Below are 22,248 nucleotides of genomic sequence, written 5' to 3'. Positions count from 1 at the left end.
TACTCACCTTGTTCCGTGTTCTCCTCCATGCTCACTTATCATAAAGCACTCAAAAGGGTACTTGAAAAGACTCCAGTAATGCATGAAAAGCCTGTACAGTAACTTGGAATGTTATCCTTTGGGATGAAGTACCCCGAAAAGAGAAAGAACGAACCCACTAGCATGAATTTGCTGCCATTGATAGGGAGGAACCCAAATAACTTACTGCCATTTGAATTTCTCAAGTAAGGCCCAACTTTGTTTTTTCACTTTGGGCTAAGCAGGTTAAGAAGCCCAGTCGACTCATGCGCTGCGGATCCACTTACGGTGAGGGGGTATTGATGTAAATTCAATCAAGTCGATTTAGACTGCTGAGACTGTAGTCTCCAGCATCGATCCTCTTCCCCTTCTTTCTACTTAATTTCTTCAGTTTTTAAATGGTAAATTCAGTTTTTTTTTTTTTTTTTTTTTTTAGAATCCAGATCTGATTTTGATCAATATTAAACCTTTTTCTTTTTTGAATTAGAAAACACGTGCTTTCCGAATCCTGGTAGAAAAGGGCTAGCGCTTCCCAAATCCTGGTAGAGAAGAGCTAGCGCTTCCCCATATAGTCAATTTCGATGAGCATCATGATGACACTGACATTAGTAGACTTACCAGGGCATTTCCCATTGCCATTCGATTAGATTATCCTGATAGCACCAGTGAATTCTATACATTGAGTGACGTTGACTATCATGGTGTCGATGATAGGGTCACATGGGAGTCCTTTGAAACCCATAAGGTCAGGTTTGTTCCTGCAACTACATCATCCATCATGAGCTTGCATGCACAAAGTGAGAACAGACAGCTTGGAAGAAGAAACTATCAAACAGAACCCATCATGTGCTATTTGTATAAACGACTTTGCAGAAGGTGGTGTTGATCAACTGATTACTCTTTTGCCTTGTGCACACCATTATCATCTAGATTGCATTGTCCCGTGGCTGAAGACGAGTCACTTGTGCCCCATGTGTCGATACCCAATGCCAACCGTGGAAGAGGCAGAGTCTTCAAATCCTTCAAATCACTAACCGAGTTCGAGTGACAAATATGTTGGCTGATAACGATGATCAATATATAAGTTCATTAGAATTGTACTAGCATATTCCCTCAGTTCTTTGTGTTAATTTGATCCCTGTATCATGTTATCTTAATTCATAAATGTAGGATCCCACAGGGATCATTCATTCTAATGTTTATTCATGCGCCTTATGCCATTCGTAGGAAAACAGAAAGAGATGAAAAGAATCTCATGATCAAATGCGGTCAGCAGTTAAATATCAAAGGCATCGAATGTTCATTCATCTAAAATTAGGAGCAGGAGCAAACTAGAGTATCAAGTATCTGGATCTCAAGTGATACATTGGTCAGCTATGTCTTGCCATAAGACCCTTCACTAAGTCTAATATACGGAAATAATCATAAAATAGAGAAGATTCTTTTCCCTCAAGCCCATCCCTATGATGTCTGTTGCTACCGGCAAGATTGTTGCACGGGCTCCCACCAACCACGAGATCAAACCCACCAAAGGTATTGATGTAATGCTCCAACCGGTCAGCATTCAACTCCTGCACATCAGCAAGGTGATACAAGTTTCCCTTTTGGTTGGTTTGCTCCCACCAAGTCCTCACAACAGTTCTGCTCACCGCTGAAATCTCAACAGACACAACATTCTTCATTCGAATTCCAAGCCGATGGAGGGCTATCTCTGCACCGCCAATTCCAGAGAAAAGAGAGAGGAGATTGATGCCATTGGGGAACCGATCTTTCAACACAGAGAGATGATAGGCTACTGTATCAATCTGGAATAAATTGAAATCATAAGTGAAATGTAAAAGCAGAGAGTAGACAAAAAGTGATTTTAGATTGAAAGTCTACTGTGATGATCACAGAATAGGTTGAAACCTAAAGTTAAATAGATTACTAAACTGAAACACAAGTTATCATGTTTCTGGAGACAAAACGCAAACAACAAAAGCAAATGCAACTTTTTGAAACACATAGGATTTATAAGTATATATGAATCACATTCTCAAAAAAAGTATATATGAATCACTGAACAATAAGGCATTTGAAAGAGATTTGTGGCAATCAAAAGTATAAATGCCAATGAACCCATAAGCAAACTACAATAGCACATAGGATATCCAACCCACACAAGTGATTTTAGTTTGAAGATGTTGGGACGTGTGAGAATTGATAGCAAGGTTGAAACATTAACTTTAATTAAAAGTAAAGTTGAATCACAGATATCCACTCAAAAGTACCACGCTGCTACATACGAAGAAACCAAAATCAAAGCAAATAGAATTTTTTGAAGTATTCAGGGGTTATCATTGGATATGTATAATGGATAATAAGGAAGATAGAAATTTTAAAGGCGCATGAAAGTAAACAAAACTTTACCTGGAATGAATTCCCGAGTGACTTGTATCTATCAGTCCTACTTATTCCCCTTGTATGGTTCCTCGGAAACCCCAAAAGTGTTTCCACCTCATCAGGCTCCAATGGGGCAACCTTGTTCTTTCCTACCCACACAAGATTCCACTTGCGGCATTCATATAGAACATACCGTCGGACTCTTTCTGGTGGAATCTCATCTTCATCATAATCCTTAAGAGCCAGCCTGATCCTCTCAGTCAACTTTGCACTAGCAATGCAAGTCTGTAGGCAATTCAGCTGTTTGCGCTCGTCCCAACTAGGCCACCATCTCCTTGTCATGGGAAATGCATCAAAAATAGTCTGCGGTGGAAGGGGAATGAGAGGAAACCTGTTCTCTATTGGGAGATTATGAACATAACCTCTTTTCCTAGCAGCCGCACAGAAGTACTTGGAATCAACAAATTCAGGCTGGATATCATAGAGAAATCGGGATATTGTGTTCCAAACCCCTTTAGGAGTCAATGCCACATTTTCATAGTAGAAATAAGGAGCTCCTGTGGCTGCCTCTGGAATACTCCTGTGGATTTGACAAAGATGTGTTGGAGTTCCGAATCCAATCATTGGATTTGGGAGATGAAGTGCCTCATCATCTTCCTCAATGATCCCATTTCCAAGCCCCACCTTCTTCTTTCTTTTCGACATGGCATATTCACAGAGTTTCCTTTTCTTCTTGTCATCAATGTGAAGACGTCTAGGCTGTAAAAATAGAACCAGCAATTACAATATACCAAACATGACTCAATAGAAAAAAATGATTCTTTAAAAAAAGTCAAGAGGTCGATAACAACTAAAAAGGAAATTAATACCTTCTCTTCAAGGGGAAAATGGGCATCTTCTGCCCTTGAAAACTGAGCAGCTGATATGAAATCAGTCAAATCAACAAGGGATGAGTTGACACCTGCAATGTTTGAAGGAGGGAAAACAGAGTTAAGGACAAAGGAGGAGATGATATCCCAGTATAGACGGATGGCGTCAGCAAGTGACTGAACTAGCAGTAAACCAAGTTGATTTTCCTAGGAATCAGAAAATGTACAGAGGATTATAGTGGCCCCAAAATCACTGGCTATGGCATGAAAAACATCCTAGTCAAGTTTTACCACATCTTTCTATTGCGATTGAAGCCTCCAATTCTGGGTACCCCATTTTGACCAAGGCCACAAGTTTTTTCTCCTCCTCAGATGTAGGAATGCTAATTTCCTGAAAGAAAAAAAATATATAACTAAATTTTCTATGAAATATTGAAGTACACAATTGTAGAATATACATGTAGAATGGTGAGGAAATACTAGATTTAACAAAATTGCAAAACTATATAATGTCATGTGGCTTGTTAGGATAGAGAAACAAAAAATATAGCAAAAAGGATGGCATCTATCAGTATTTCTAAAGACATACAAAACCACCTCATTATCAGAGCTATCAAGATCTGAAAATCCATCCAGAAAGCTCCCCTCATAATCTGAAGAAAAGGGATCAGAATCGATTTGTTGCTGTTGTGGAGGAAAGCACTGTTCTGGGGGAGAACTCTGCTCAGGTGGGGAATCCTGCTCTGGAGTTGAATTTTCAAGAGCCTGCAAAATAATTGCAAGAAAACAGCAGAATGTAAAAATCTTCTTCGCTAGATGAATCTAAACACTTGATTAACAATCTAGCAAGGTAGCAATTGATTATGTCACCCACCAGATGGCGTATAATAAACACTACAGCGTATTGGAGAGCCAGAAATCTTAAAAATGAATGTGATGCCTATTAAAGATTTCTTTTTTCTTTTTTCTTCGTCAATATCAAGGATAGGAAAGAAAGATGGAAGAAATACCAATGTTGGGCATCAAAGCAAAAGAAAAAGTAGTGTTTCCATGTAGTGGAACCTAAATATATGACCACTAGATTGATTAGAAAAGACAGTTAATATAAGAAACATGTATTTGCACTAGTGATAAGATATGGAAATTAGGTTTAGATAGCATAGAAATATACAAAAATACCGCCAGACACCTAAATCAAAAGAAGACTAGCTAAAGAAGAAGGTAAGGACCAAAAGGCCGATTCAAACAATAATATATGAATATTATTATTCCTTGATATGCATTGCATGCAATATAGCATTGGCAATGAAAAAAGAATGAATTAATATTCAATACATGGTTATGCTCCCAAAATTGACACCTAGTCTAATACATGCAAGTTCAGTTTGACGGAAGCTAGAATGCAGAAACCAGAATATTAGTTTTGAACTGAACATCAGGCACAACCAAACTCACGAACCCAAATTATCTATCCAAGAAGGCATTGGTAAATGAAAACATGTTTAAACTCACACTATATAAGAGAAGGCTTTCCAGAATTGAATCGGCATCTTCCTCACCTGGATATTTTATCAAAGTAGTGTGTTAAATATGGTAAAACTGAAGCATTCCGAGCATAAACCACACAGAATGATATGGTACAATGCTCTTACCATGTTCCTGAATAGCCTTGGCAACCATTTTTTGAGAAAATCCCATGCTGACAAAATGACCAAAAACTTTGGTATTGGAAGGTCGTGGAGATGAGCTCCCCTTTAGGAGGAAAAAACAAAGGAATTGCATGTTCAGAATCTAATATGTACCATATCTCTGTCTAAATATCATGCGTGCTTCTGAATGTATACTTTTGTGCATATTATCATTAAATGTTTGCAAGTTCATCAAAGCCATAAAAATTAATGAGAGAAAAGGGATTATAGTGTGCACATGGGAAACCAAATTAGTCAATACAGCAAGGCATGGTAAAAGAAAAGAAAAAGAGTGGTCATATGAGTTCCAGGAAATAGAGTCCTTCAGTTTGGTCGGAAAGCATTTCATCTAGGCTCAAATGAGACCTACCACAGTGTAGATTCATTTCATCGATCTCAGAACATTTTCAAGTCTTAAAGCCACATAGAATTCGTCGCACTATTTAATAGTAATAAGCTGACTTATTTAACAAAAATCACATAAGAAAACAATTACCTCCCCAGAGCCCAGATTAGCTGAAGAAGAAGATAAAGTGAAATTTTCAATCTCGTCAAGCTCATCTTCAGTATCCCAGTCAACATTATTTCCGTTTACCCCAGATGTATTTCCATCCTGAAAAGGTTATGTACACAAATGAGCAATAACAAAAGTATATGGACTTGCAAATACTAGATTTGATAGACCAGAGCCAACAAAGGCTAGAAAGTTTCCAACACATTACAATTCCACCATTTACAGAAACCATCATCAAGCACTCCACTATAGAAGCGTCAACAAGTTTCTTTTTCTTTCCTTTTCTAACCTCTTTAATTTTATTTTATTTTTTGGTGAAATATTTTTAACCTATTCTAAGGTCTGTCAATCACACCAATTTAGTAAAGTCAATGAAGAGTCGGTAACTAAATGTTAATCAGGGACTACATGAAAAGTATGAATATAAAATTCAAACAGAAAAGAAGTACCATGTCTTTAAAATGTTATGGTCACCCGCGCAGAGGTTTGCAAGCTGTCCAAGTAAAACACAGCAGGAATAAGTGCCAAACAAAGGCAAACTTTAATCATAAAAGCAATAAATAATTTAATTCCCCAACTTGCACAGAAAGCTTTTTCTGAAAGAAACAACTAGGTATATATAATTCATGGCAACTATGTAAAGATACTACTTGAAGATTGAAGATGTATAGAAGCATAGAGCTGAGAAAAGAACAACTGAATGATGCCATTTTGGCTGTGCATACAGATATTTTCATATGTGATTGATGATAGAAACTTACAAAGGTGCTCAAGCAAGATCACTCTCTGGCCTGAAAATATATCTACCTGAGCAGTGTTTCTGCATGGATTTAAAAAAAAATAAGCACAGTACAAATGAAGGAACCATAAATGATTATATCATCTTAAACACAAAAATCTGTATATACATATCACATAACAATCCCTCAGTTAGAAAAAACCATATACATACACAGAGTAACCCAAAATCCAGTGTGTGAATTCATCAATTGCACTGACTACCATCACAGGAAAATATTCTTGCTGTCTTATGATTCAGGGCCAACCAGTAAGATTACATATATGTTAGATCTATTCCGCTATTGTATGTTCCACATAAGATGTGTCCATCATTTCACTATCACCATCACCATCACCATCACCATCATCTCATGCAAGAGTACAAATCATAATTTCCTAAACTGCCTGGCAGTGACTATGGTTAGGGACTTGCTTTATGCAAACAGTAGAAAATAAATAATCGAGCAATAGGAACAATCCAGGAAGCTATCAACTGTTTCGAAAGTGTGTTCAAGGTAAAGGAAGACATTAATATGCCAAATTGCTTCCCAGCAGATATGCTCTGGAAGATTTCCAAGTTTCCTTTATATTGACTCGATACTTCTTCTCTTTTCTTTTTCTCTTTTGTATGTAACAAGTTATGAACTAGGGTGTACTAGAACCCAAGACAACGTTAGTGGAGTTGTCGCAATTGGGTTTGTTGCCACAGATGACAACTTTCTATCATGGACAATGTCGGATAAATATCCAACATAAATAACCCGTATAACAGCGGAAGCAACTAAAGGAATTAATCCTTTAGAAATCTAAGGAAAGAAACCCTCTCTAGGACCTTGAACAAAAGGGTAGATCGAAAGAACTCACTGGATGTTCCTTAACTTCAAAGAAGACACCGGACACTATTCAATATTATGATACTGTGAAATGCCTTTCCACATTTCCACATGGACCTAAAGATCAACGAAGAGTTATCAACAATGGATATATCACCCTAAAACTAAAACCAAAGCAACAAAATGCCTCATTTTCATTTCTTCATCGACAAAGTACAAATCCAAGCCAGCTTATAGGATCAATAGCGTTAGGGTTGACTAGTACTCGACTCAACCATGAAATGACACAACACTGAACTCACCGGAGCTAACACCTACTAAAGAATGTCTCTCTTAAACCAAAACTCAACAATCCCAAACAGTTCACTGCATACTTTTCTAGCACCATAACATGCATAAGATCAGAAAACAAAACAAACTATACATCTATAAACCCATAAAAATTGCTCTCCACAAAATCTTCATCAAAAAATTGCCAAATGTCTTCGATTTCAATACGTTCTAGTCTCACACCATCCAATTTCACGTTTCAAAACCATATTTCACCTATTGCTTCACAATAAAATTTACCGCGATTACAAATATTCCAATCTTCGGAACAAAAATTTACCTCCGGAGTCCGATTCCGTCGCCGTCGTCGTAATGCACGTCGCCTCCGTACAAGGCTTTCTTGTACGGAGAGAATCGGATAGCAACGCCGTTGAGAAACCAAAACCGGAGGCAGTGAAAACGAGCAGAAGAAGCTACATAATTTAGAGAGAGAAGATGAGCATCTAGAGAGAGAAAATTTGCGGTCAATCTCTCTCAGAATCCGTGGACTTGAAAATTGTAACGGAAACCGAGCAAGAAGAGCACTTCAGAGCTTTTTGGTGCGCTTTTAGGCCCAGACGCACAGCGATACGCTGGGATTTCAAATACTCGCTCTTCGCTCTTCGTTGTAATAATTATTATTTTCATTTATTTCTCGAATTTCGATGATAATCTCATTCCGATACCAGAAAATATTATTATTTGATCTAGTAGCATATAAAAAGTTATGAATTATAAAACTGAGAGTGAGAATAACATTTTTTTAATATATAATAAAGAATATAAATATAGAGACCACCTAACTGGAGCACACTAATTGTGTGGTTTGGTGAGGTGGTATGAGTGGTGAGATGAGCAAGTATGTTCGTTTCATACTCTCAGAGAGTATGGAGAAAGGAGAAAGATTCTCTGTCTTTCTCTTTCAAGTAAAGTGACATAGGGAATAGAAAATGTTTTTTAATGGGAAAAAATATGATATGACACAATGTTCTATAGTGCTCTAGAGCATCAATACTCATATGCGATCAAACTCATTAATGAGTCTTGTTGACTAAATTCAACGGTTGATGTTTGAGGAGCACCGATATGGTGAAGTATTATAGAGCTTCCTAAAGGTAAAATTGTTTTTGTCAGAGCAATAATTGCCCTTCATCTTTTATTTATTTATTTTTTTTTTTTTTGCACTACAGCTCATCTATTTGGCATTATGTAAATCTTCAGTTTTGATAATAAATCGGATTCACAAAAGGAAATTATTCTATGCACCGACGGTGCAAATGATACTCCACTTTCACACTTGCAATACAGTAAAGTGAGGTGCAAGTGGTAAATATATCGAGAAGTTTGGGCCAAGATAGTGAAACTAAATGAGATGTGATCTAACATGGATAAGATAAAATCACCTTTCAAAACTTTTGAAGAATCTCACCTTATCTCATAATATCATTTATTTATTTATTTATTTCCAAAATTTCCTTTCAGATCAAGTTTTAGAACAAAACTGCTTTAGGGCACTGAGAATTTAGGGGTTTGGAATTGGCGATGTTCTTGCCCTGTAGTTTTTGCTGTATGGTTCTCCCTTACCTTCTATATATCTATCATCTATGTGACGCTAGAAGGCCCTCTGATGCCCCTCTCAATGGAACTGCAACAGTAGTTTGACATCATTTCTTCTACACGAACTACATTTCTCCAAATCATTCATCAATTAAAAGAAAACGAAACCCGAAACTCTAACGGTAGCAACTTTTTATAGCTATAGTAAGCTCGGCCCAGAAATGAACCATTACAGCTGCTGTTGATTAGATTTGCGATACAAACAGACCACAAAAGAACTACAGTAATCAATGACTGACAATTTATACTCCAGCACTTGCCGTATGGCTTTCAATTTGCTTATCGAATTACTAAGAATAGAGGAGAGAAGAGGGTGGAGAGATTCTATTAAGTCAATAACACTTGGTACATACATGACTCAATCACTTGTCAGCAGTCGTCATGAGTTCCAGTAGTTAATGTGCGACGGCCAAAAACTTAGGCAGTAAGTACAGGGAGCTATATCAACAGATACAAACTAGATGTCCCTAACTTGTTCACTAACACAGAAGAAACATTACAATGATACAGTTGCCGCACACGAAATTGTGTAGGTGTGCTTTATCTAGGTACCTAGAAAGGCACATTGCTTTCTCGCGTGCTCAGGTATCAGTCTGGATAAAAGCTCAATAGTTGCCCCCTTCAGCTCTGCACATGCATAATCCATCATCATTATTCCAATCACCAGATTACCACAACATATACATATACAAAAACACATGGACATGTATTTCGAGAAAAATAGAACAAACCTTGAGGCTTGAAGTTGAAGAGAGAAGGCAAAGGTCGTCCATTAGGGAGACGAGTATTAGGATCACGGAGTTGATCGAAGAATGGGTGGACACAAGCCTCAAGCTGGCAATATAAAATTAAAAAACGATTACCCCCAGTTGATAATTTGACATGCAATGCAGACATATAACAACTCATGCTCTGGAAATCATATAATTTCTACTTACCATCCATAGAAACAGAATGGGAGGGAATATTTTTTATGACTTTATTTGAAGTACTATATGGAACAGTGGGATACTTACAGCAGTACACCTTAGGCTGGGAGAATATTGAAGAAGTCTTGACACAAGATCTACTGCTTCTGGGGGCATGCGCTTATGGAATATCTGCACACAAGGAAGATGCGATGAAATGAAAATAGAGAGCAAAGTCATTAGAGAAAAAGAACAACGCTCAGCAAGGAACCTAGAAACTCACTTTGTGCCAAGGGTGGGCCTTGATTTGTGGAAATTTGAATTCTGTATAATTCGGGTTCATGCATTTGATTTCCTCACGAGTTGGGGTGCCGAGTACCTACATACAGAGAAAAAAAAAATGCAAACTCAATTGAAATGGCATAAGCTCAGCGATCAACTTTGAGTTGATAAACTGACAAACACAAGGCCAAAGAAACTTTACCTTAATAATCTCAACAAGCTGATCAACTCCACTCTCACCTGGGAAGAGAGGCTACAAAGGCCAAAACAGAGGGTAAAGAAAGGAACAACATTTTGGAAACACCTCTGATAAAACCTAAATAAATTAAGTGAAATATCTTATACTGCATAGAGAACCTGTCCAAGAAGCAGTTCAGCAAGCACGCAACCCACAGACCAGATGTCAATGGCAGTAGTGTATTCAGTTGCCCCAAATATGAGTTCAGGTGCTCGATAATAACGTGAACAAATGTATGATATATTTGGTTCGCCTTTCACCTGTGGTGAATGATAAAAGAAGTTCAGAGAAGAACAAGGAACCAGACATATCTCAATGCTTTCCATGCATGCAACAGAAAATGGGGTAAAGACTCAGGACTCTTGGTTTCATCAGCATGAGCATGAACGCTTGAACAGGAACACAAGGACAATAATTCATTTTAAAATGTATAGGGGAGTTTGTGGATTAAATGAATCACCCATGCTTTATATATTGTTCTATCACCAACAAAATGTTCTACTTTAAGATATGAAACACTGGGAGAAGGGAATACCAGAACTTTTGCACTTCCAAAATCACACAACTTGACTTGATGAGTATGGGGATTAACCTGAAACAACGAATTGTAGTGGTAAATACAGTCCATCATATGACGACATTAAAATATAGCGGGGAAAAACAGAAAGATGTTCTAGTACAAACCAAGAGGTTCTGTGGCTTAATGTCCCTGTGGCATACTCCTATACCTCCGTGAATATATGCCAGAGCTCTGCAAATCTGGCAAGAGAGAGAAACAAGTAAAACAGAGTCAGCAAAAGAACTTATTCACCCAAGATTCATTGATATAGCAGAGATGTCCGATGAAATCTGGTTCAAGTGAGGACTTCACAATCAGAATTTAAGAATAATGAAACATTAAAGTGGATTATCACAAGAGACAAAGAACAATATACCTGATACGTATAGAGTTTGACATAAATCATAGGCATCCGCTGATTTGCCTTGCTGTAGTGTTTTGCCACACGGTAAACAGTCTCAGGTACATATTCAAGCACCAGATTTAGATAGAGCTCATCCTTATCCGTGGTCGAAAAGAAGCAGTGTTTGAGTGCAACAACATTAGGATGATCAAGAAGGCGCATTGTTTGCAACTCACGATTCTTGTATCTCTTGTCCTGCAAAACCTTCTTGATTGCAACAGTTTCTCCAGTTTCAAGGCATTTAGCCTGCACAAAACAGAACAATCAAGGCTTCAATAGTGAGATATGTGATGAAGGTCAGTGTTCTATTCAAGCTTCTATTTCTTCCATAAAAACCCAATAACTGTACTTGAGGCATTACCTGAAAGACAATACCGAATGAGCCCTGCCCAACAACACGCTCTGCCATGTAACTTACAGTCTGCATTAGGAATCACGAAAGGATTTTAAAGCCAAGCGTTCCAGTGTGTTATATAAGAACAAAAGCCACTGTAACATATAGATAATAGCAGTCTAGCACTACAAATGGATCAGATTTCTAGCAAGATGCAATTAGCTTGACATAGTACCTACCACATAATGATACACAAATTCAGATACTCACCGTAGGTGGTTATACAAAATACTGAATACTGAGCTGTAATACTGTTACCTATTTTCCTTCTGTGTTATATTACTACACCCTGTCTCTAATATATACACGTTGAACTTATACGAGTAACACTTGAACCAGAGCAGTAGTTAAAATAATCGGAGTTAATATGCACACATTTTCAGTATCTAACATATCAGCATATTCCTCATAGGTTCCACAAGTGACAACCACATCAACCAACTTACTTTCTTCCTCACTATCAAAACTCATTATTTTTCCAAAACTTTGCCTTTCAGTATGGTTCATGTCATGGAAGAATTTATTCATCTATTCCTTCATCACATTAACTAGAAGCAATACGAGTACGATTGCAAAAACACTTAGAAAATGTACCTGTTTAGGCTGACCATTTCGACCACCGATCGTAGTCACAATAATGTGGCCGGTTTCAGTCCCATTCCCATCCACCACAGCTGCTTCTATTTCCTAAAATCAAAATTACAAAAAAAAAAAAAAAGTAAAAATTGTGAACGACTAAATGAAATTCATACAGAAAATTCAAAAACAACCATACTGAACCAAAGTAAATTTCACCTTCTCATCTTTGATCTTCATCTCATTAATTTCCTCCGGTAGCTTATCAGCAAACCTTGCCTTGTTACCATTCGGATTTTCAAAACTCGAAGCCGGCGCTACTGCCGGAGCCGCCGGACCAGCTGAAGCCATTGATCCTAAACTTCAAAACGTCGTCGTTCGTAGCCTCTAATCAGAGCTTCACAACCTAAATTCAAAAAAAAAAATTACAGAAATCAGAGAAAATAAATATGAAAATGTAAGAGAAAGCAAAGCTGAAACGAAAGGTCACCGCTCACAGTTTACAAGCTCGGCGATCGAAGCAGAGTTGAGAGCTCAGAGAAACCCTAGAGAGAGAGGGAGAGAGAGAGAGAGAGAGAGAGAAGAGGTTTTTGGAATTTCAAGGAGGTTTGACCGAGGGAAGACCCCTTTGGATACTCTGTGAGTCTGTGGCTTTCTGATTCTGAGCGGACCCAAAAGGGTTTTATCAAATCTGGTTAAGAGTTAGTTGGACTCCGTTCGGTGGGACCCTGGGTTTTCCTACGTGGCGCTGAGTCGGATCGTTGGAGGGATGACGTCACACCATTTATTGAGTGATGAGTGAGGGAAAACAATTGGAGGAAAGTGAAAGCAATTTTGTGATGGGCGCATTTGATCTTTGTGTTCTTCTTTGGTGAAAGATTCTTGTCAAGTAGGCGAGCTGAATCTGACCCAGCGGAGGAGGCTATATAAAGATGAAAAATGGAACAATGATGATGGTTAATTTTTAGTGGGCATATGTGTGGTTGATTGATCATTTGGATGAGTCGGAGAAAAGAAAAAGCGGTCAAACTTTAGTGAATATCTAAGTGTAATGAGTGGAAATGTATTTCATGGCATGTTCTGTAATATTAAAGAGTATTGAAATTCTGAAGATGTAAACAATTATATCGTAACAATATGTGAGACATATATCACAACAGTAACGCTCATTCTTCTGAGTTTTAATACTCATGATGAGTGTTATAGATTTTTGATATTTCAAGATCAAAAATATCAAACATATTGTCTTTCATTTATACAACTTTTAATTTTGTGCTGTACACTTGTACTTCATCAATGAAAATTCTTGATGACTCTCATTGCATTTAAGTCTAGACCAGGGGAACATAACTGGCCCAAAAGTACTAGACCCGAAAGTTCAAACGCATTCAACCTGAGGTTTGGGCCCTCTTCTTGCTCTATACACGTAGCATAACATGATGTCACGATGACCTAAGTCTTCATTTATATATCAGAAACCCTAATTCTAAAAATAAAAATAAAAAACAACAACAGATCATAAACCCTAGACGGTCATGGGACAGTGTGCCCTGAAATTTTGTCACAGTTGATATCAGTTTGTCTTAATGGGATGTCGACAATTCTGCATCATTCTCAACAGTCATGGGATCCCGCTTCATGATTGTGTTACGTCGAATTTGCGACTTGGATTGCAAGGTTCCTCAAACAGAGCTTATATGAAAATTTGAGTGCTACACTTTGAACACGGTGAGGAGGAACAATTCATAATTGCAATCAAAATCAAAATCTTTCCGATTACAAGTTTAGACCCACTAACAAGCTTGTATCGTATGCATGCTTGGTACTATTGTCAATATTGCGAGCAAATATTTCAGGCGCCGATGTTGAGGCAGACGGTGAGGTGTTCACTGAAGGACCGAGTTTTGAAGAATCTAATCTCCGAATTAACAAATAGGGAATTCTATAATGAGGCTGCTTCAGCTCAAAGCTACAGAGAATCTGTCAATATGTTTAATTTCTTCATCAGTTCATCATGTGCCTCATCAACTTCATTTGTATCTTGCTGCGGCAACGTTGAATGAGATGATTACAGAATATAATGACTGCTGAAAATCGGAAAGTTAAGCTCAACCCGCCACCAGTTATAATTGATGCCAGCGTGGACAAGCTGATCGAGTAACGGATTTATGAGTTAGGCCACTCTTTTGTTCTGAGGGTAATTTTATAATGTTGATGTTTGTTCCATAATATTATTCTACTATTCCGTAATCACATTTCAAATTATGCAGTTGGCCAAGAACGAACTTTACTTTGATGATGAAATTGGGGACTGTTGGGACTGTTTGAACAACTATGAAGCATTCTACTTGGAGGGTGCCAAATATACTTTTAAATACCAATATGGTGCCAGTATGAAGCATTATAGGATCTCAAGTTTAGATTGAAAAGCGAAAGAGCAGCAAATTACCAATAATTGCTAGTTCCAAACAAAATCAAATTACAAACACCAGGCGACTATGCATGTGATGGTGGCTAAAACTATTTCTGATTTTGACATTGTCCCAGTTGAAGGTTTTTATAACTATTCACTATAAAATTCAAGATCAACTAGATACTAACATACGTACGTACTGGAAAATCGTAGAAGCAAGATCAGAAAATAATGAACTTTGCTGCAGAGAAATCACGTCCTTGGTGCATGACTTAAAGTACGTATGTGGCTCATACAAGCATAAGCTTGGAATTAACCAGCCCAATACGCCTCTAAAGATTTTGTTTCTACCGAATATTTTACTTCAAGACGAAATCAAGATCTAAGAATCGTTAACGTTAAGAAACAGCATGTGACTATGTGATGGTGGCTAAAACTGTTCTGATTATGGCATTGTCCCAGTTGAAGGGTCCTTAATTATTCTCTATAAATCTAAAAACCCAACCTCATTGCAACATGGTACATAAGTACATGGAAGTTGCATCAAGATAAAGAAACATTGAATTTTGATGCAAATAAATCACGTCCAAAATACGATTTCAGGTACAAATCTTGTTGATGCTAATCTCATATTTGTCTTGTGAAATACGGCTGGATAGACATCTTAGTCATACGTAATCCAACTAATATTAAATCAAATTATGTCCTTCATTGAGAGTCAATAGATTGCTAATACCACGGCGCGATCATTGTTAGACCCACTTTAGATTATGCATGCATATGATGACTATGATCGAGACTAATAATCAATTTTGGATTTCAAACATTGCGTCTTCTATTAGAAAGTTGTATTATCTATTGCTTCTGGTGACTTTGAGCAGCAGTAGCGTACTAGATAGTTTAGAAACATATGCATACTTTAATCATATCGAAGTTGAAAGAAGCAAAAGCGCGAATGCATAAGGGAATTTGATTGATTGAAACCTCAATACTATTCCCATTCATTTACGACTACACAGGCGTCCGACACGGCTCTCGCAAAATATGAACTTTGACTCAAAGTCTCGATGCTATTAGAAGAGTTTACGGAATTACCTATTCAACATACAATAACTCTATAAGTAACAGTTAAATTGGTATTACAGTCAATAAAGTGTTTTGTTGCACTTAGTAAAGATCATAAATAGGAAACTTACGATCAATCAACCGAAATAAGGGTTTCACGGGAGGAATAGTGCTAAACCAAACCATAATCGCGAATTAGTTGTACGTGATAATTAAGTGTCTAATCAAAATATACATAAAGAGTCGACCGTATATAAGGTCTCGACCTTTCATGTCTCTTTGTCCAATAACAGAACAACAAAGATATATGTATCTATCCCAACTCTCCAATACATTAACCCATTATTGTATAAAACGTCCTCTACAATAATGCATGACATGAAGACATACAAGACAGGCCAAAAGACAAGTAAAGACACATATACATACGTCAAGTCCTCGAGGCGTTGAGGGATCGATACGTCATATATATTAGGAAAAATGTTGCAAACAATACACCAAGTAAAGACTACTAATAATTTCTATACATAAAGTTTCAAACCGAGCATTTTAGTACACAAAATCTGAAATTCGACCCACTATCTAGACACGACATCAATGACGCCGTTAATTTGAGGTGTAATATGGTCTGTTCAGATTTTTACTATGAGCACCCGGCCTTCTCTCTCTGGGCACCCACCGTTCCCTCTCTCACTCACTACGACTCTATCAACACCCCATCTCTCTTCCCCCCTCCCAATCCCGATCACCTCTGCAATTCCAACCATCCACATCTTCTCTCTATTGGAGTTATCAAACAACCCATTTGCATCATCCAACCTGCCTTCCTTACACAAGCCATTTATTAAGGATTCATCAAACAACTCAATGCGATGGTCGCCGGGGTCGAGCTTTCTGGGTTTAGGTATGTTTTGTTGTTCGGCGGTGGCTTCAAGAGACTCTGAAGAGGTTTGTGGAGGGTGTGGTGGTCCTCTAAGGCGGTCGGCGGCGGTTGGGTCGTAGGGGAGTTAACCTCCAATCTCCTTTCAGTTCCCTCGCACCCCACAACGATGGTGGAGGTCCTAGAGGATCGAGGCCGGCCGCCAGAAGAATGGATTGATCTGAAAGGGAAGATGGAGAGGAGATGGGTTATGGGATAAATGGATTGACAAAGAGGTGTGTGGATGGTGGCGGCTGTGCTGGTGCTGAGTCAAGGCTGAGAGAGAGAGAGTGAGGAGATCCCTTTTTCTTTTCTTTTTTTTACCAAAAAAGTGAGCCAGAATTGAGAGTACTAAATTACCCTTTAACAAATGAACAATGACATAAAAGTGAACGGCGTTATTGACGTCGTGTCTATATAGTGGGTCGGGCATCAGATTTCATGTACCAAAATGATCGGTTTGAAACTTTATGTATCTAAATTATTAATAGCCTCTAATTGATGTACTGTTTGCAAAATTTTCCCTATATATTATACATGAACTAAGACAGTTTTATCTACCTACCTTGGTAAACTATTTCAACAGAGTTAGTCATAGAAATGAGAGGGTACTTAGTAGGGCATCCGACAGACTACTAAGTTTGTCCGGCATTCAATAATTTTTTGCTATCTTTTTAAATTTAAAAAGTAAGAATATTTTTAACTCATACAAAACCACTGAAGAATTTTTCCCTTCTAGAAAGTATGTATAACCAGCAGGTCCTTTGATCTAGCTAATCAGCTGCTCTTAATTTCAAAATACTCCCAGGTAACTAATAATTAAAGATGATGATAACTGCCCTACATGGATATGCCAATCCCAAAAGCAAAGGCATGACATCTGGATTACCCGATTTAACGGTTTTCTGTTGTCAAGGATGATAAGTGCAATTCATACATGCATTATCAAATCCTTTCACTTTCACTATAGATTTTCAAGAATTTTTAGCTGCTTGTTTTAAAGGTACAAGCCAACAATGTCACTTAATTCACTAGTATATAATTATACTCACCTCACCGTCCTTTTTGTCGACCCTAATTTTGAACCATGAAAATTACAATTAATAAAACAAGATCAAAATCTTCCAACAATAATTGTGCCATCTCCTCTGCCGCTTCTAATGGCTTCTAAGCAAATAGTGATGCATTATGTGGAAAAACTATCAAGAATGTCCGATGCATTGTGTTAGCGTAAGTCCAATGCATTGTGTTAGCGTAAATATCACTCTATTAATATAATATAGTCCAAGTTATAGAGAAATCTTTAAGAATTTAGAATTCGTTATCTCCAAAAGATAGATATATGTATGTGCACTCTATTCATTTTTTCCCTAAAAAGAAAAATATGCTACATAAATCTAATAAAATACACTACATCAGCATTGTATTGAACATAATTAACAAAATATCATATACGTGCACTCTTGATGTTTAGCATTATTTTTTTCCCCTAAAAATAAAAAACGTCGACAAGAACTTCAACAGAGATGGTTTCACGTCTGATCGAGTATCGGAGTCCATGATTGTAGGACTTCGAGCCTAACATTCATACAAACCATATCTAATATAATATCCTCGTCTAGACTAATCCTTAGGTAACTATGATATTACATGACACTTAATTGGTTCAGTTCAAGCTTGACACGTAATCCCGATCGACTAGCTGTGAATCCTGTGATCCTGCCTGCTTCTGTCCAGTTGTTTTTAACTTAAACAGCAAGGCATGGTGTGATCCAAATCTTTAAAGTTTAAACTAAAGAATGCTCATCTTTTTATCACTAATGAGCTTGTGCAAGAAAATGAATCCCTACTGCTAAACTCCGTGCGTTACAAACCTAAACAAATAATCAATCATTACCGAGCCAATGGTTGAAGAATATCATGTGTTTATGTTGCTAATCTTGGGTATAGAAAATGGTTTATCAATTCATATACCACTGCAGATCGATCGATCAGTGCATGTGCATTACAGATCGATTGATAATGCATTATAGCAGTTAAGTCCAGAGAAGGATATATGAATCAGAAAATGTTCCAAGCCTGCATGTGAATAGTTATAAAGGATGTGACAAGCTGAATGTTACAGTTTAATTATAAAAAAAATAAAAACAAGGCAAAGTACAAAGAGATTAGCTAGATGCCCAGAAATGTACTCACATGAAGAAGTAAGTGTTTGATAATAGAAGTCTAATTACATCAGCAAAATAGTATTCATATACAGATATTCTGCTGTTGGCCGGTCATGGAAGTTTTCTGTTTGAGTATTTTTGTTGTTGAGGTAAACTCAAAGCATGTGATATGAGAACTCCGGCGGAATTAACCGTATATAACATTGTGTATGAGGAAATTGGAGTATTTCTAAAGGACAAAATTTAGAAGTTTTTTGTCGACAAAGACAAAATTTAGAAGTTGAAAATAGAAAGCCTTGAAAGGTACGAACTTGTCGTTTATTAACTATAGGTTCATGTGGGCACACAGTGAAATGAGCTCTTTACCTATATATATATGTGATCCTTTATATAGAATTCTTCAAGTCTTAAACCATAAACCAAAGCCTTATTGCTTCTATTTCTGAAACAAAGATATGAGTACTTTCAAACTAAGCAGCCTGGCATTGATTGTGCTCATTGCCTTTTCTATTTGGTCTTCGAGCTTGTTGGAGACTTGTGAAGCTAGAAAAGGCAAGCATCATCAATGGAGGAAAAACCGTGGGGTGAAAAGGGATTATGGCGGTCATCATCAACATCATCACCCTTCAGGCCACACTCTGTCGGCTTTGAAAAGTGACAATTACATCACACCAGAAGATATTGCTGTGAGTGCAGCACAGAAGAATAGTGCCGTCTACAATGTGTTGGACTACGGTGCTAAAGGAGATGGAAAGGCAGATGATACAAAGGTGATTAATAGCTAGGTTTCAAAATTTAAAACTTCCAAATGCTACTTTATATTGCGATTCAAATTGTAACATACTACTAGTGCTACTATTGTCGAGTACTAATTTCTTGCATTGCAAGGCAGGCATTTTCAGCAGCATGGGCAGCAGCGTGCAAAGTGCAAGCATCAACCGTAACTGTTCCATCTGGGTCTGTATTCCTTGTCAAACCTATCTCTTTCTCCGGCCCTAATTGTCAAACAGACATTGTATTTCAGGTAAATTTTCTAATATCAGGAGCAAGCATGGTTATTTGAGCTAACTAGAATTTTGCTGATATGTATATTGGTCAATTCTGATGCAGTTAGATGGAAAAATCATAGCCCCGACAGGCGCGGGAGCGTGGGGTTCAGGCCTTCTACAATGGCTTGAGTTCACAAAGCTTCAAAGACTTACCATCAGAGGTAAAGGTGTGATTGATGGACAAGGTGCAGTTTGGTGGAATGACTCGCCCACATACGATCCTACAGATGAAACAGCAGACAACAGTACAGAAGATTCGGTAATTAACTATCCTAATTCCCTATGTCAAGCCAAAACAAGGCCGGCAAATGCTTTTAACTAAGCTTTAAAATATACTTTATTATTGTCACTTCTAATTCTAAAGAAAGTACTAATACTCTTTTCATGATACTGTCTTATGCAGCAGACCGTAGACAGTTACAGTGGAAAAATGCCAAGCACAAAACCAACAGTAATAACCTTTCGCCTTCATGACCAGTTTATACTGTTCAACTCTAAATTTGGTGGCTGGGATTAATTTTATTTTTCTGTGCAGGCGCTTAGGTTCTATGGAAGCAACGGTGTGACAGTCACTGGCATAACAATTCAAAACAGCCCTCAAACCCACCTCAAGTTTGACTCCTGCACTAATGTACAAGTTTCTGCCGTAACTATTTCATCCCCCGGCAACAGCCCCAACACTGATGGAATCCACCTTCAAAACTCCCAGGATGTGGTCATTTCCGGCGCAAGCCTTGCTTGTGGTAATTTTCAACATCTAATTATCAAGAGTAGGGGAAATCTTGCCCAATGAGTATCAAAAATCATACAAGATCGTCATGATCACCAGCCACCCTAAAAGCCCTAGGGAGGAACATAGGGAAGTTGACATTTTCAAGCAAAATCACGGGAGTGAATTAACAAAGAAACTTAAACATGAAGTTGAAAAAAAATATTTATATACTCATCAACTGCTAATAATCAGGGTTCAAACAGTAAGCATGTTGACAACCAACAATATAATATATAGCAAAGAATACCTCCAGAGACCAAGGGAATTTGACATTTTGTAATATATAACTAACTCTAACGACAAATGTTTATATATATATTCTGCAGGAGATGATTGTATATCAATACAAACTGGCTGCTCAAACGTATTCATACACAATGTAAACTGTGGACCTGGACATGGAGTCAGCATTGGAGGGCTAGGAAAGGATGGCACCAAAGCTTGTGTGTCAAACATCACCGTCCGAGATGTTAAAATGCAAAATACACTGAACGGAGTCAGAATAAAGACCTGGCAGGTATATACTCTTAGATTATTCCATCCAAACTTAATTGTGGACCTCATACTAGTTATAAGGCTCTAATGATTTTATACTGCTACAGGGAGGATCAGGGTCAGTAAGAAATGTCATGTTCGCAAACATTCAAGTTTCAGAAGTCGAGTTCCCTATCATGATTGATCAATACTACTGTGACAAGGGGCATTGCGCAAACAAAACCTCAGCTGTGGCAGTTTCGGGTATAAACTACGTAAACATTCAAGGAACCTATACATCAAAACCTGCACATTTTGCATGCAGTGACAGCATACCATGTACTGGTGTATCCCTAGACACCATAGACCTAAAATCGGTTCAATCAGGGAGGCACTTGTATGACCCTTTCTGTTGGGAGGCATATGGAGACCTCAAGACAAACACTGTCCCCCCAATTGATTGCTTGATGAAAGGAAAGCCATCTTCAAGCAGCAGCACAGTCCAGTCTCAAGGTGGTGGCTATTCTTGCTAAGCTTAGCCCCTATGTAATGTAGCCTAGGGACTCAATTAGTACAGATTATACTATTATAGACGCACCTTTAGGTATTACCAGCAGCTATGTCAAATTTACTGCTGGGAACATTTTGATTCATATATAAGTGTGGGGAAATTAATTATCATTGTTAGAAAATGTGCTTATTACCCCATGAGAGTTGAAGTTATGGTGAAATATCATAAATATTTAGTTTTTCCAAATTGTGTTTTTATGTAACGTCATGGTATACCATTAGTATATTACAAGATGAACAGGTACAGCAGCCTATGATGATGATAATAATAATAAAAATAAATAAATAAATGAATAAAAAACAGTACAATACGTACCTCATAGGCTTATACTCTCAAGTGGTGAATTCAGATTCTCAGGGCGTTCCCAACTTTTGCACATCTCTGAAGTTTGAAGTTTTTCTGGTGACGGTCATTGAAACAAGGATAGTAGCAGTAGAACGTCATTAA

The 22,248-nt window shown here is 37.7% G+C and overlaps 3 protein-coding genes across 5 annotated transcripts; 1 reads left to right on the top strand and 2 right to left on the bottom strand.

Moving 5' to 3' along the window:
- Positions 1-1,294: 1,294 nt before the first annotated feature.
- LOC112188205 (DNA (cytosine-5)-methyltransferase DRM2) lies at positions 1,295-8,114 on the bottom strand. Of its 2 annotated transcripts, XM_024327280.2 has the most exons (11): positions 7,695-8,111; positions 6,233-6,291; positions 5,921-5,964; positions 5,454-5,570; positions 4,922-5,021; positions 4,782-4,828; positions 3,867-4,034; positions 3,561-3,660; positions 3,270-3,361; positions 2,428-3,159; positions 1,295-1,823 (listed from the first exon to the last, which is right to left on the bottom strand). In XM_024327280.2, exons 3-11 carry the CDS (start codon positions 5,921-5,923, stop codon positions 1,389-1,391), a joined length of 1,794 nt encoding a protein of 597 aa, XP_024183048.1. In that variant the 5' UTR covers positions 5,924-5,964; positions 6,233-6,291; positions 7,695-8,111; the 3' UTR covers positions 1,295-1,388. The 2 variants fall into 2 exon arrangements, with proteins under 2 accessions (XP_024183048.1, XP_040370899.1); XM_040514965.1 differs by lacking the exons at positions 4,782-4,828; positions 4,922-5,021 and having other exon boundaries at positions 7,695-8,114.
- Positions 8,115-9,307: 1,193 nt separating this feature from the next.
- On the bottom strand, positions 9,308-13,172 carry LOC112190579 (shaggy-related protein kinase epsilon). The gene is made up of 13 exons (XM_024330024.2): positions 12,868-13,172; positions 12,590-12,776; positions 12,389-12,481; positions 11,762-11,821; positions 11,374-11,646; positions 11,123-11,197; positions 10,974-11,030; positions 10,558-10,698; positions 10,403-10,453; positions 10,202-10,297; positions 10,027-10,110; positions 9,742-9,844; positions 9,308-9,637 (listed from the first exon to the last, which is right to left on the bottom strand). The coding sequence occupies exons 2-13, from the start codon at positions 12,719-12,721 to the stop codon at positions 9,555-9,557; spliced, it is 1,248 nt and encodes a 415-aa protein (XP_024185792.1). The 5' UTR covers positions 12,722-12,776; positions 12,868-13,172; the 3' UTR covers positions 9,308-9,554.
- A 6,181-nt stretch (positions 13,173-19,353) lies between these two features.
- LOC112188802 (polygalacturonase At1g48100) lies at positions 19,354-21,985 on the top strand. Of its 2 annotated transcripts, none has more exons than XM_024328010.2 (7): positions 19,354-19,705; positions 19,828-19,959; positions 20,046-20,243; positions 20,391-20,435; positions 20,520-20,727; positions 21,083-21,273; positions 21,359-21,985. In XM_024328010.2, exons 1-7 carry the CDS (start codon positions 19,391-19,393, stop codon positions 21,761-21,763), a joined length of 1,494 nt encoding a protein of 497 aa, XP_024183778.1. In that variant the 5' UTR covers positions 19,354-19,390; the 3' UTR covers positions 21,764-21,985. The 2 variants fall into 2 exon arrangements, with proteins under 2 accessions (XP_024183778.1, XP_024183777.1); XM_024328009.2 differs by having other exon boundaries at positions 20,388-20,435.
- The last annotated feature ends 263 nt before the right edge of the window (positions 21,986-22,248 follow it).

This window comes from Rosa chinensis, chromosome 2, assembly GCF_002994745.2.
Source record: "Rosa chinensis cultivar Old Blush chromosome 2, RchiOBHm-V2, whole genome shotgun sequence".
Classification (NCBI taxonomy): Eukaryota; Viridiplantae; Streptophyta; class Magnoliopsida; order Rosales; family Rosaceae; genus Rosa; species Rosa chinensis.
This window is presented reverse-complemented; position numbering and strand designations above follow the sequence as displayed.

Excerpts from the sequence above, each read along its gene's own strand:
- LOC112188205 (XM_024327280.2), bottom strand. Across the intron at positions 3,661-3,866 it reads TTGATAGCTCTGATAATGAG|GAAATTAGCATTCCTACATC; the intron begins GTGGTTTTGTAT and ends TTTTTCTTTCAG. Across the intron at positions 1,824-2,427 it reads CACTCGGGAATTCATTCCAG|ATTGATACAGTAGCCTATCA; the intron begins GTAAAGTTTTGT and ends AATTTATTCCAG.
- LOC112190579 (XM_024330024.2), bottom strand. The coding sequence starts at position 12,721 with ATGGCTTCAGCTGGTCCGGCGGCTCCGGCAGTAGCGCCGGCTTCGAGT. Across the intron at positions 11,647-11,761 it reads CATTCGGTATTGTCTTTCAG|GCTAAATGCCTTGAAACTGG; the intron begins GTAATGCCTCAA and ends TGTTTTGTGCAG. Across the intron at positions 10,699-10,973 it reads TTGGAAGTGCAAAAGTTCTG|GTGAAAGGCGAACCAAATAT; the intron begins GTATTCCCTTCT and ends CATTCACCACAG.
- LOC112188802 (XM_024328009.2), top strand. The coding sequence starts at position 19,391 with ATGAGTACTTTCAAACTAAGCAGCCTGGCATTGATTGTGCTCATTGCC. Across the intron at positions 20,436-20,519 it reads TGCCAAGCACAAAACCAACA|GCGCTTAGGTTCTATGGAAG; the intron begins GTAATAACCTTT and ends TTTTCTGTGCAG. Across the intron at positions 20,728-21,082 it reads CGGCGCAAGCCTTGCTTGTG|GAGATGATTGTATATCAATA; the intron begins GTAATTTTCAAC and ends TATATTCTGCAG.